This window comes from Dendronephthya gigantea, unplaced genomic scaffold (genome assembly GCF_004324835.1).
Source record: "Dendronephthya gigantea isolate DGI-Jeju-01 unplaced genomic scaffold, DenGig_1.0 000000F, whole genome shotgun sequence".
Taxonomy (NCBI): Eukaryota; Metazoa; Cnidaria; class Anthozoa; order Malacalcyonacea; family Nephtheidae; genus Dendronephthya; species Dendronephthya gigantea.
Window position 1 is genome coordinate 1678934 of NW_021163010.1, and position 14672 is coordinate 1693605.

A 14672-nucleotide genomic window follows, 5' to 3' on the forward strand; every position below is an offset into this window, starting at 1 on the left:
TATCACTATAGGTATAGGTATAGCTATTTCCAACAACGATACATTAATCATTGTATTTTAAAATGCTGCACTCGCTGCATATGGTTGTCTAATATCATTCTACTGCTATATAAAAAACAAACTATATTGTGCAGACTGACTCCAGAAAAGAGGATATTCTTATGAAACAACCACCTACTGTTATGCGTTAAATGACCTAGCACTGGGCTGAACGTATAGTCTTATAACTTGCAAAATAACGTGAAATGCGTAAAATATTGACATGCAAGTGAACGGGTCAAAATGCATACAAGTGAAAGATCATTGAGCCTTGATTTTTGAATTGTCAATAATGGTATACAAATTAATTAATATACATGACCATGCGCAGAATTCATCGAATTTCGTAACTATGGATTTCTTACTCCTATAATGCACATATATTTCACTGCTGAACACTGGGGCATTCATACTACAGTACTATATATCAATTATAATGATTGTGTCCTTTCTAAACTATAATCGACATGGTAAATAAAATATCACGTAATGTTCAAGCTCCAAAAATAGCTTACTACGTGACCTAATTCGACAATACCTACAATGAAATACATGCAGTTGTTTCAAATTCACGTATAATAGATCTTTGAAGCCCGCTGATATGGACCAAACCAAATTATCCACCAACATATAACGACGTTTATACATACACGCATCAGTATTGTATGAGTATTCTGGGAAAGCAAAACAAATACAACAAATAAGAAAAAAAGTAAATAAAGAAACCCACAAGGGAACGAAAGAGATTATAAAAGTTGCAAAAGTAAAAAAAAGCATTACCTTAACTTCTTAAAGGTGAAAAAAATCCTCCCTAAGAAATGAGAAGCGAAATGTTAGGTAGACAAGTACACTATAAGTAGAACCAATCGGATAGTCCTGTTTCAACATTCAAGGATGACAACACAAGAGATGACAACATTCGTAGAACTTTTAACAAGACACAAGTTGAGATACAAGTAATCTACTTGCATCACTCATGACAGCCAGACATAAAGAAAGCGTATAGCTTAGATCTCGCAGGAGGAAAGGTGACTATTTCGCACGGAATCAACAACACAACACCACAGCTAATACAGTCTAATAACACCATGCACCATGTAATTACCTGCGACATCTCCCGTTCTTGTTCTTTTTGCATTATTTGCTGATATTGAGATGGTGTAAAACGAACAATAGTAGCAAGAACTTTAGAAAGTTGCTAAAATAAATTAATAAATAAAAATCATTGTACGTCGTGATACTGGACTGCCATAGACCCAGGATAAACGAATCGACAACTTCGTTCTCGGAGCGAGCACCCTGGGAACGAGGTTGTCCACAGCGAGAACCCTGGGAACGAGATGGTCCACAGCGAGTACCCTGGGAACGAGGTTGTCGACGGTACTTGCAGTGAGAGAAAGAATATTATTTTAAACATTTGACGAAAAGCACCAACCTTTCTCTGTTTCCCCATCATGTATTGGAATAAAATATTTCTTAAGTACTGAAAAAATAAATTAAATCAAAAGTGAACAAATAGCAACGATAAGGCATGTTTATTTTTGGATTATCACAATCTGTACTATGTAATCCATACTACGCGATTGACTAAAATAAGATTTCTTAAGATACAACATTTTTGCTAGCCACTTATCTATAGATATCATTGATATCTGTGGGGAGTGTGTCAACTAAGTATTCCGTAAAAAAACTATGGCGAAATGTATTTAACTTCAAACTCGTTATCCGAAAGAGGCAACACTCACCTCGTATTCTGTTTCCCCAGGATTTGACGAGGGGCTTACGGGACCGGTTGGCGAAAACGGATTAGAAGTCACGTGTAACTGAGTTGGTCGTTCTGGTGTCTGAGCTGAGCCGTTCTGAGCAAGATGTTCAACGTCAGTCTGTAATCATAATAAGTATAATACAACAATAATTATGTAATACAACAAATGGGACGTATGCAAGACGCTGAAAATTCAAAATCGGCAGGCATAAATTATCATAAACAATTTACAATTAAGCCGGTACCTTTAATAATTGCTCCCTTTCACGTAACAAATCCATTTCTCTATTAAGACGATCTATTGTTGCCTAAAATAAAGAGGGTTTTCGGGAGTTGTCTAGTGACTTGGTCGATCATATTAAACGATGTACATCATCACTACAGAATGTCAGATGACTTGGAACATGCATGGACTGACGGTTTTACACTAGACGAAATTCGAACGAAATCTCTTGCTCTTTTTAATTGTGGTCGGACAAGTGAGTCCGCTTCAGTTAAATTTTTACAAGGGAAAGGAAATATTCAAGCGGACAATTTAGTTCGTAAATCGTAAAACCCTGCTTTGCAGAAACCTGCCAACACTATCTCATATGGCAAACATTGCAAATACCTAACTGACTTTAAAAACACTGACAAACCTTTAAAACATTAACTTGTTCATTCCCATCCTCGCCTTCTCCCTGCAGATGAAAAAGATTAGTAGCGCATTTTAAAAAAACGAAATGATAGCAACAATTGGGCAATTTCTGCTGAAATCGTACGTCCGCCCCGGCCTCTAAATTCTAAGGCCAGTACTTGAGGCTATGATTTTCTATGACAATTTTAAACAGTTTTTCTATACTTACGTTAGTTTGAGCAGCTGGACTTTTTCTCTTTTCAAACTCCGCTTCTTTTGCATTCAGCAATTTCTTCATATCTGTTTGATTCTTCTTCATTTGATTTTTAAGTTTCTTCTCAAGGGCAAGTAACTCAGATGAATGTCCTTTCTGGGCCTGGGCTAGTTCAGCCTCGTATTTTTTCTCAATTTGAAGAAGTTGAGCACTATTATTAAGCTTCGCCAAATCTTCCGCATGTTTTATATTAAGTTCCGAAATCTTACTTTCATAGTCTTCTTCAACGTTTTTTAAAGCTATCTCGTGTTCACGAACTAATTCCGACATTATTCCTTCTTTTTCATTTAACATTTCTTCGTTTTCTTTTCGTAATTGTAACATTTCATCTTCTCGATATTTCAGTTCTTTTTTCAACTCAATAATTTCTTCCTCAAATTTCACAACAGATTGTTGTTCTTCCTTTTGCCTGTTTGCAATAGTCTGTGCTAGAGTATCTTGGATTTCATGATCCTTGTCAGCAAGCTTTGCTTGAAATTCTTTGATAACTTGTTTCAATTTTGCGTTATATTCAAAATCTTTTTCTTCAACTTTTGCGATTAAACGTTTCTCCAAAACGTCTAAATCCCTTTGATGTTCATTTTTAAGTTTCTCTGTTTCCAGCCTATGGTCTTCTTTAAGAGATAACGTCTGTTCACGCAACGCATTCATCTTTTCGACGCGAAGATTTTCAACAGTTTCAACTAAAGATTTTTCACTGGCTTCAAGTTGTGCGATCTGTTCCGTCAGTAATTTTGAATTATTCTCTATAGCTCCTTTTTGAGATTCGAGTTCTTCGACTTTACTTCTCACTATAACTTCATGTTCAACTGTCATTTGTTGCACCTTTTCAGTGTGAGTGGTATCAACGTTCTCCAATTGTTGTACCAAATCTTGAACATTTTTCTTCGCTAAAGAAAGTTCCTTTCCTTGTTCTTCTAGTTGATTGGATAGATCTTTCCTCACACTGGCTATTTTAGCTTCCGCTTTTTTTCTCATTTCCGCAACTTTCTTCTTGTTTTCAATCGCAAGTGTTTCTTTAAGACTTTCTAATGCTTCTCGTTTTTCTTTTTCATGTCCTGAAATTTTCGCATCAAATTCTTCCTGTTTGCTCAACAAGTCACGCTCGTTTTTCGTTACGGCATCCTGGAGTTTCGCCTCTTTTTCTTGTACTTCATGACGATGGCTTTCTTCAGTCTTTATCAAAAGTGTTTGCAGTTCCTGTTTTTCTGCCAGAACCTTCTTGATTTGATCATCAATTGCCCGGGAATCATTTTGATTAGAAGCGATCTCCATCTTCAGATTCTCTTCCCGCTGCTTAATTTCTAAAATTGTTTTCTCATATTCATCAGTAACCTGATTTAGTGTAAGATCTTTTTTCTTACATTCTTCTGACAAGGCTTTAACTTTTTTCTTGAGGGCGACGGAAGTTTTTTTATGACCTTCCACCTCTTTTTGTTGTTCCTGCACCATTTCATTCATTTTAACTTCCAGGGATGCAATATTTTCTTTTAGATCGTTTATTTCACTTTGAGACTCATTCTGAATACGGTTTAGTAGATCTTCTAGCTCTTGATTCCGATCGTTAAGTTGTGTTTGCATCAAACACTTCGAATTCAATTGCTCTGTGAAACTCTTCCTCTCTTCATCTTGAAGATGAGCCATTTCTTGAGATTTTGTTTCCATTGTCTTTGCCGTTTCTCTGCTATCCAATAATTGTTTCTCCAACTCTCCTTGTCCTTTTCTCAAGGCCTTAACCTCCTCACTCAAATCAGCTACAATCCGCGCATGATTTGTTTGTTCAGCATGAAGCGTATCTTGAAGTTGAACAGAAACTGTGAGCCTTGCATCACGTTCAGATTTAACTAAACTAAGCTCATCATTAAGTTTGTTCAATCCTTCACAACTCTTGTTATACTCAACAGCAATTTCATCAAACTTTGTTTGAAGAGCTTCGTATGCTTCAGTTTGATTTCTCCTCTCCTTCTCTGACTCGACGTGTTCCTTTTCTAAGATTTCTTTCAGTTGCGTGTTCTCATCTTGCAGTTTTTTCAAATCATCATTAAACTTTGCAATATGGCTGTCTTTAACTTCCTGCAGCTGTACCACATGATCTTTCTCTAAACTGTTCAATTTACCAGTTAATTCCTCCTTGGTCTTGGTTATTTCACGTTCACGAACAAGAATAACGTTGGCATGTTTTGAAGACATCTCTTCCATCTTCTGCTCGGATTGTTGCTGAACATCGTTTAACTCTCGACGATGGTTCTCTATTAGTTCCATAATTTTATCATCCATCTTTTGTTGTAAAGAGGTTTTTTCGTCTCGATGCTTCATGACTAAGTCCTCAAGCTCACTTATTTTACTTTTGCTTGATTCTATTTCTTTACCTGACGCAGTAACCGTATCCAATAGTTCTTCGTTCTGCCCTTCAAACTGAGATTTCATTTTATCAAAATTAGTTCGAAGTTCATGATTTTGTCTTAAGAGTTGTTCCTCTCTTTCTTTCGATTCTGCGGCCAATCTTTCGTGGGATTCATTCGCTTCATTTCTTGTGAATGCCAACGAGCGTTCATGCTGATTATTCAATTCATTAATCTCTTCTTGATGCCGCTCCTGTAAAGATCTTAGTTGCTCATCTCTGATAGAATCATAATTTTTGGCAATGTCATCAACATTCAATTCATTTTCTTTGGTTAATTGTTCAATCGTATTGTTTAGAAAATCATCTTTTTCTTTCATTCTTTCATTAAATTTACCTTCCATTACCTTCATCCACTGCACTTTTTCAGCTTCTTTATCTTTGAAAGCTTGTTCGCGATCCTGCGTTAAAGCTGTAATCTGAGACCTCAAATCAGTAACTTTGTCTTCATATTCTTGTAGAGTCAGTGCATTTTGCTGTAAAGCTCCCTCTTTATCATTTAAGGATTTTTCTATATCTTTGCGCCTCGATTTCTCTCCTTCCAGATTTTCCTTAAGACTCGCTTCACGAGCTTCAGTTTCCGACAGATTGTTACGCAATTCATTGACGATCTTTTTCATTTCTTTCATTTTTTGTTCAGCGTCTTTCGACATTCGAATTTGTTGATTATTCTTCTCTTCTTCGAGACTTTTCTGGTGTTCGTTTAACTTTCTCTCAAAATCTGTATTCATTTCATCCAGTTGTTTGCATTGTTTCTCCTTCAATTCAGACAAGTGCTTTTCACTGTCAAAATTCAGCTTTTCAATGCATCCCTCTAGTTCTGCACAATGTCTCATTTTTTCATCTAGTTTTGCCATTAAATCCTTACACATTATATCTTTCTCATTTAAAACTTTATCATTTTCTTCTATCAATTGCTTCTGTTCTTCTATCTTTTGTCCACTCAAAGCGGACAGTTGAGAACTCATACTGTTCATATCACTCTCCTTCTCGCTTAATTTAGCTTTTAAATTTTTAATCAGGTTTTTCATTTTTGTATTCTGCGTTTCTGTTCCTTTTGCTAGTTCTTCAAGCTCTTTATCCTTTTTCGAGACCACATTCTTCATCTCCTCTTGCGCTTTTTGTAGATGATTTTCTTTTTCTGTTAACTTAGTTCGCAACTCCTTCACGATCTTCTTCATTTCGGAAACTTTATTCTCATTTTTCTTCGAGGCGACAGCTAGCTCACTCTGTTTCTTTGCTTCGATATCTTTCACTGCATCTTGATATTCCTTGAGCTTTTTTTCTTCTTCTGATTTCCAAAACGTCTCTCGCTCTACAGACGCTTCTTCGCGCTTCGTAATCTCAGCTTTAATTGTTGACATTTCTTTTTCTAGCTTTTCACATTTCATCGAAATACGTTTGTTTTCCTCGCCATATTCTTCCATCGCACTTTCTTTATCTTGCTAAATTACACAAAAAATTACCTGGTATTATGAGTTATATTCTTATCTGAAAAGAGATTTCAATTTGAAATATCGTGGCCATAAACTAAGGTAGTTTGTTCATAAAATACCTAGTGCTTCGATGCAGCTCTAATGCGGGTCAAATTTACAATTCATTTTTTTATCTTACACCCCAGAAAAACAAGCAAATTACCCGAGGTTCTTGTAGTATTTGCCCTAGCATGCTCTTAGCTACTTTACAGGACCAATTCACATTGCTTAATAGAGGTGTCAGGAGAATTTCCAATAAATTAGAAACAAATTTCTCGCTTTCCTTGAAACACAACAAACATCTTATTAACACAGAGCCCATAAAGCTGTTCAGAATTGTTCCACTGTTCGCAAAAAGCTAAATTAACGTTGTTTTATTGCTGTATTCTGCCTAGGATTTGCATCAGTACCCCCAAGACGTTTTGTCTGTAATTGAAAGTTCTCCTCTACTTGTATACAACGACCACAACAATACCTACTTTATATTCTTCATACTTCTTTTCAACCTCTTTGAATCTCTTTTCTGATTCTTAAAAAATTAACACGAAAAAATTAGCAACGAAAACCAACCCGTGTACGCTGATATTTTGATAGACTTCAATTTCCATTCAGTCATTGTGCATGAATGATACACATACATAGCTATTTGGCACCGTATACTAGTAAATATATCATAGGGTTTAAATGCTAGTACAAAAAGATTATCCGACTTATTTGAGTCATATACATAGCTACTTCAATACAAGTTATTTTAACCATACAGTAGCCACGTAGGAAAATTTGGTGCGAACGAATATTTTTTCATTTATGTACTTCATATACTAGTAAGCTAGCAACTTACCAATCAATTCCGATCTACAGTTCTGCAGATCATGCGACATTGTCTCCCTTTCCAATAGCTGTTCTTCCAATTCCTTAATACGTGCTTCCAGTTTGGATATTTCTTCAAATTTTCGTTTTACAACGGCGTGCTTCTGTAACTCTTGCTCTTCCACAGCTAACTCGACCTCTTTCACCTGTGCATGAGAACAAAGATTTATTATAGATTAAATGACGATGAACGACGCTTCATTCCCGCCCCTCCCTACCCCTGATGAGGATGTTAAGCTACGATCACGAGTTAGCCAAAACAGATCAGCATTGAGTTTCTTGAGAAAGGCTCACCAGTCAACTTTGTGTCGATGGCAAATGCAATTAATATTGCTTCGTTGACTTGCTCCTTCCTCAAAACGGCTGATATGCAAATTACAAGAACTACAATAATAATCACTGCGATATTTCGGTAGTTTTTGATTTATTATAATCATTGAAAATCACGAAACTACAAATTAATCACATTCAATCATTAAAATCAGAATCAATTAACCTCACAGAACAATATTATCAATTGCAAATGATCTAAATCAAAATTGTGATAACAAAAGCGACGATTACAATAGATTCATTAGAATACAGAACATTCACAACACCTACAAGGATTAAAGGTCAGCATATAAGCAAACTACTTGAAAGTATACAGTATGCATGGTCAATCACCTGTTCTGAATAAGAAGCTTTCAACATTTCTTCATTTTGTGCCATTATTTTCAACTTGTTATCTCTTTCCTCAAGAGCTTGTTTGTGTTCGTCATCTTTTGCAGTGAGCAGATCTGACATTCGTTTAGTATGCTGTTTTTTAATAAACTCAACCGCTTCTATTTTACTCTTCTTCAAATCATCCACAATACTCGAGTGATCTTTTACTATTGAATCAACCAGAGTTTTATGTTCATTATTCTTTTCTTCTATCGCCTTTTTCCCCTTCGATTCGCATTCCTCCAACGCTTTGTCCATCTTTTGAATAATATCCTCCTTTTGTACTTTTAGGTCTTCATAAAGCACTTTGGTTGCTTTTAGCTCATCCCCTAAGTTCTTTACTTCCGCGTGACACTGGTTATTCTCTTGCATGATATTTTCCACATTTTTCATCATTTCTTGAATAGCAGTTTGTTTTTCTATTTGTGTACGCTCCAAATTACGAAGAAGTTCTTCACGTTCCACTTCTTTCGTCGTTTCATGTTCCTAATTAACATCAGACTTTGACATTCTAACATCTAAACTAACATGCTTTGTATTACTGTAACTTTTCAAGCAGGTTGAACAGTTAATTGTACGAAAATGAATATTATTTGATGTCAATCAGTTGAGAGTTGGCATTGTGAAGAAAAAGTAATTGACTTTATAATAGTTTGGAAAATGCGAACGCTGAAGTAACAATATTGCTAATGCTACTCTTCACAGAGCAAAATTCGAGTTTGCAGACTCAGTACTATGCCCGTTGGTACGTTTTTATACCAATGACAATTGTATTATGCAACAAAAACAGAAGAAACATTATGGGTATTACAGACAGGGACTGGTTGCAGTTAGCGATAACTATGTTTTTATACAACCGGCCCCAGGAATGTAACAACAAGATCTCAGCATGGTGGACTTGCCAAAAAAGCAAGCAACAGATTATGTCAGAAACGTGCATACATTTTCCAGGTATAGTCTATATATTCAGCAAACAGCATACATTATAAAATCAAGGTTACCTTCAATTTTTCAATTTCCTGAGTCTGAGCATCAACAGTAGTCTCAAGTGTTCTTATCTAACATGTGAAATGATATAATTAAACCTCCCATTGTTGGAAACAGCCCAAACGATTTGCATATTCACTTATGAAAAAACTTTGCCAACCTTATCAAGTAACTTTTGTTTGTTTTCTTCAGATAATGGATCTAAAATAATTTAGGTACAATTATTCAGCACTAAATTTGAGGTCATAAAGAGCAAAGTACTTGTATGCCCGCATTATGTCATTTTTAAGCTTAACAAAAAATACAATTAGTGTATTCTATACATGTGGAAAAAACGTATTGATTATAACCTTCTCCATTGACACTGTCTACTTGATCTGTTTCTTCAGCAGATCCTTTTTCCTTGCCTTTGAGAAAATCAATCTAAAACACAAACAAAAATTACAGATTGGGAAATAGAATGTTTTTTCAACTAAACACTGTGTTGGCTGGTAATGATCAAACACATGCAGCACTTGTATTACCTGTGTTTTTAACACACTGATAAGATCATCCTTCTCCTCCATAGCAACTCGCAATGAATCTGCAATATGCATTTTAGCTTTTTTCTCAAGTTCAATGGTCTACAAAAAGATACAGTAATGTAGTCTCATTAGTTTATAGCATACTTATATTCACCTACACTGGAAGGTTAATAGTAATCTATAGCATATATATGTAAAACTAATATTTGATGAAAAATAACATATTTCACCTCCTTCAATTCTGAAATTTTTCTTATTTGCTTGTCTTGACCCTGAGAAAGATTATGCTACAAAGATATAAAAATAATATATTCAACACAACTTACATTTCAGCATGCAGGCTATTCCAATGGTACACCTAATGGTAAGTACTGTAATATATATTTTATGGATTTTGGAATATGCAATACAAAACCTGTAACTTCTCATTTTCTTTCTGCAAATTTTTGTACGCATCAACAACCTACAGCAAAAAAACAAGTTGTTAGTTATAATGTATATTTCATAGAATAGACTGTGTTATGAATATTCAAGAAAAATAAAACACTGTTCACATTTACCTCAGAAAATTTTGTTTTATAACGTGTCAAAGCTTTTTCTTGTTTCTTTGCAAGCTGCAAAAGTTCTTCTTTCGTTGCCGCATCAAATTTTTTTCCAGCCTCTGAGTCATCAGACCTATAATCTGATTTTTCTGGGCTATGTGACATTGCAGATGTTTTATTTGGTGTAAGATTTGAAGTCTCAACTTCAGATGGCTCAACAGAGTCAGTTTTAGGTGTAGAGACTGCATCATTTTGTGCCCGACCAGCCTGTAAAATAATTCAAGACCTTTTTTGCTTAAAAACTAAACTAATCATCTAGAACTTGATTACATGGGTCTGTAATAAATTGATAATAACATATACAGCCACAGGCTACAATATTCATAAAATATGGAATATACTATATTTTTTTCAAATAACATAACAGAATCCAACTGAAAAACAGGAGTATATAAAGGAATGCAAAATTATGATGTATATGGAAACAACCAATTACAGATTGCTAAATATGTGACACACAGACAAGACTAAATGTTGATGGATACCAAGTCACCAATATAATCTATTTTGAATATAAATTGATTACCAGTTGCAGTCACTCAAGCATTTTTTAAGAAATATGCTGATTCTAACAGATTTAACTTGTTTGAGCATTTGATATAGAGATATTGATCAAAATATAGGAAATCAGAGAAAATCATTTGAATCTGCAAATTATAGTTAATGCCACGTAATGTTAATACCCTAATATGGGAGAGATATTTCAAATGGGAAAAAAAAAGAGAGATAAAGAAGTTAATTTTAATAAGCAATGTTTACCTCAAGAAGTTGGTGAACACGAGCAATCACATGCTGTGATGATGGTGTTTGCTGTTCAACGCCAACAGAAAGATCAGGTGTTCCCCTGAGATCACTTTGCTTTTCAGGAGAAACCAAAGGTGACTGTTCTGACTTCCTCAGAGGCGATGCTCCCTTGATAATGATCAAATGAAAAAATATATAAAAAAGCTCTAGGATAAAGCAATGATCAGTATTCACTGAAAACAATAAATGCGATTGTAACAATTTCAAAATTGTAAACAATTGTAAATAATCGTATTTTTAAGTTGTGGATCGTACTTCATTGAAATTCGCAGGTTTCTTTTGCCTCTCATTCCTTGATACTGGGCTTTGTTCTCCTTCGGATTCACTTTCAATCTTCTGTCTTAATTTTTTAAACATTCTGCGCAATAAATTCCCCCAGGCACCAACGATTTTTCAACTTTTCATGTTACATTATATTTTACACTCCATTTCCCTAAATATGTTTCAAGCCATCTTTGTTTGCCACGGTGCATAATTTTCCCCGGGGTAACATACCGTACCTTAACGGAAGTTAGCCTCCTCCACAGAAAATGTTAAGAAATTGGTGCAATATTTGCCTGCATATTTCTTTGTATACATTGAAGATATTTCTTAGATAATAAATTAGATACTAGATAATATTTCTTAAGTACAAAAAGATGCCTGCGGGGGAGGCTAAACGGAAATACACATAGCCATAGCCGGTAAAATTGACCGTGATGTATGCATGTGAATCTTACTACGACTGGGCGTTGCCCAGGTAACTTGTCTTTTAAGAAAAGATAAATTAATGGTATTTATCGGTTTTCTGGTCTCAGATGACCTCGCCGACAAGCATTTGCAATTAAATCACGTAATTCAACAGTCTTGGTCAACAGTCTCGGTGCTCAGCATGGACGAGTCAATGTGCGATATTCGAGATGTTCCAGCTATTTCAGAACGATAATTCCCTCGTACAGCCAGAGGTTCAAATGTACTACGGCTTCCAGACAATAATAATGGTAAATCCAGCGCCTAGTATTTTGAGATGCTGTCTGTCCCCTCTAGCCCGCGCATACGTTAAAAACAGAGCAAGCTAACCGGGATAATATAGGTCGTGATATTTAACATAACAAAGTTGTGCACCGCCAACTACAAGTTAGTTAACTTAACAACGATGAATCGATGATATATAAGCAAATTTTACTTTCATAAATTTTCATAAAAAAACTATTTGTTTCTCTATAGTTAATGCGTTGAGTGAAAAAAAATGAACACGTGAAAACATTCTCTAAAGCTCATCTTTGTAAATATCATGCAGCCAAGAATGTAATGAATGATCACTGTCGCTTATTTCTTTCATATCCAAATTGCCATCACCATCATTATCAGCTAATTTAAGAATCCTACGTGTCTCTCTCATTGCATTCGCTCGATTCGGTGCTAACCATTTTCTTAATTCTTCTTTATCAAGTCTTCCATCCTTATTTATGTCATATTCATTATTAAAATGTTCCTTTAGTTTTCTCTGGTCGTTAATATCAGGATTCCCCGCAGATTGATAAGCTAAAATTTGAAAACCAAGAAGATAGAAAAGGGATAAAAAAATAGAATACACTAATAAAAGTGATTCATTGAGAGTAATGTTTACTGGCTTACGATTATCTCGCTGTAATGCACTTTGTGACATACGTGCATGGCGAAGCGTTTTATTTAGCATTAAAAGCAAACAAATTAATGACTTATTGGCCTTTACAACAATTTGCCAGACGATGTGGTCTGACATGCAATTTGTGTAACTGCTCGTACCTAGAAATTCATTTGTTGTGACAAAACCATCGCTATTAAGGTCTACTTTTTTTAACCATTCATCCACAACCATTTCAACCATGTCTTCGTTTCCTGCCTGCAAAATCAATGATATGGCAGAATGAGTTTTTTGAAGGTAGACTTAGGACGTTGCTCTTCTCGCTTCCTTCAAAAGCCGGTGAGAAAACTGTTTAACTTAAAAATTAAATATAAAAATCAACACGTACCCCAGGAAAATAGAAACTTGCAAACTCTTTAGAGTTGAGAAGACCATCTCCGTCCGTATCTGCCATGTTGAATTTCCTTTTATCGTAGTCTAAATCTTCAAGATTCCGCAAAGCTTCATCGGGATAGGACGTGGATAGAAATTCTTTCCACGATATCTTTTTGTCCATATCTATACCAGTAGTGTCAGCAGCAAAAAAATTATCGGAAAATATTGGAAATATATCGGAAAAAAGATCCCTAGCTACTTGTGAAACCTTAATGCAATGCTGCTCATAAGCTACACTTAAATTGATGTCATAACCAAGAGGCTACGTATACGGTACACGGTGCAAAATATTCTTCCATCCTGCTTACTTACTTATATCATATTTATGTATCAATTCGCCCACTTCGTTCTGTCTTTGTCGTAAAAAGGTTTTTTCCATCTTTTCGACCATTTCTTGCTGTGTTACCAAACCATCCTGATCAAGGTCTATCTTGTTTTTGATAAATTTCTCAATATTTTGAACTGAATCTTTCAGAAGTACAATAAAAATAACCATTAAGATCAGCTTAGGACAACTTATCAAATTAAACCGCCGGCATATACCAAATTTGTAAAAGGACACGAATCATTGTTACTGAAGAATTTGTGTTGGCATGCATTGCATGTGGTATAACATAGTTATCTACTGTTATTGAAATGTTTTCTCTTTATTGAAGGAGGAGGGACATAAGATTATTAATATCTCATAAAGTCGCGCCTGCATGATGATCACGTCCACTCTTTTCCAGTTATGCTGGTATTAAACGTCAGATACTCAATCAATGACAATGTGTTCTGTGAACTGATTTTGATCCCGTTTTGCCCGTTAAACATCGTAGATTCTAATTGTCAAACGACTAGTTACCTTCCTTAGTTTGGTGTACAGCACTATCCTCTGAGGTTGAACGTCTCAGAGCAAGAGAATAATGAAGAATGAAAATCAAAAACGACCAACATTGTCCACGGGTTGTGCCCAATATTGGAATAATCATAATTTGATTCGTTTCATATATGATTTGGTGTTTAACAGAGCTGCAAAAACAAATTTCGACTTCGGGTTAAGTACCAGTTAAATCCGTTGCTATATCATTGCTGAAGTACCTGAAATATCACAATGATATAACCTGTTATACCATGACACACAATTGCTGAGCACAAATGATGTTGCTGTTAGCAATTTCAAAACAGTTATATTTGAATGTGATAAGCAAGTGGAAGTCATTGCAGGTGCACCGACGTACCATACAAAACACTTTTTAATTTCTATTGGTTAAATGGCATGCAACATATTATAGCGTATATCGATAAGCTGACAGCCTAGTCCCTGATAGCTGCTCCATGATACTAAAAATCCGGGGGTGGGGAGTTCAAAACCGCCAATGTATGCATAGGATTTTTTACATAGTTTTTACCCAATCTCGAGTTTTTCCTGTGTACGAGGTTGAGTTTTTACCAATATTGATAGCCCTCAGGCCTATCATAGACAATCCAGAAGACATGCCTTCTGGATTGTCTATGAGATGGGCCCATGCGAAGTGTATGGTCACCCGTCAACGCACTACGGACCACCTTTTTGGGGGGACAACACGA

At 35.4% G+C, this 14672-nt stretch overlaps 2 protein-coding genes across 3 annotated transcripts; both read right to left on the bottom strand.

The window, feature by feature from the left end:
* Position 1: 1 nt before the first annotated feature.
* LOC114533466 (golgin subfamily A member 4-like) lies at positions 2-11509 on the bottom strand. 2 transcript variants are annotated; one of them, XM_028555022.1, is made up of 20 exons: positions 11318-11509; positions 11018-11170; positions 10217-10465; positions 10072-10119; positions 9887-9943; positions 9657-9755; positions 9483-9555; positions 9293-9333; positions 9147-9203; positions 8107-8631; positions 7412-7586; positions 7050-7099; positions 2650-6540; positions 2443-2484; positions 2050-2112; positions 1785-1922; positions 1475-1522; positions 1145-1237; positions 820-850; positions 2-713 (listed from the first exon to the last, which is right to left on the bottom strand). In XM_028555022.1, exons 1-19 carry the CDS (start codon positions 11417-11419, stop codon positions 821-823), a joined length of 5934 nt encoding a protein of 1977 aa, XP_028410823.1. In that variant the 5' UTR covers positions 11420-11509; the 3' UTR covers positions 2-713; position 820. The 2 variants fall into 2 exon arrangements, with proteins under 2 accessions (XP_028410823.1, XP_028410893.1); XM_028555092.1 differs by lacking the exon at positions 8107-8631.
* Positions 11510-12279: 770 nt separating this feature from the next.
* Positions 12280-14278, bottom strand: LOC114519716 (calumenin-B-like). The gene is made up of 5 exons (XM_028539889.1): positions 13948-14278; positions 13416-13571; positions 13057-13226; positions 12830-12926; positions 12280-12586 (listed from the first exon to the last, which is right to left on the bottom strand). Exons 1-5 carry the CDS (start codon positions 14072-14074, stop codon positions 12312-12314), a joined length of 825 nt encoding a protein of 274 aa, XP_028395690.1. The 5' UTR covers positions 14075-14278; the 3' UTR covers positions 12280-12311.
* Between the last annotated feature and the right edge of the window lie 394 nt (positions 14279-14672).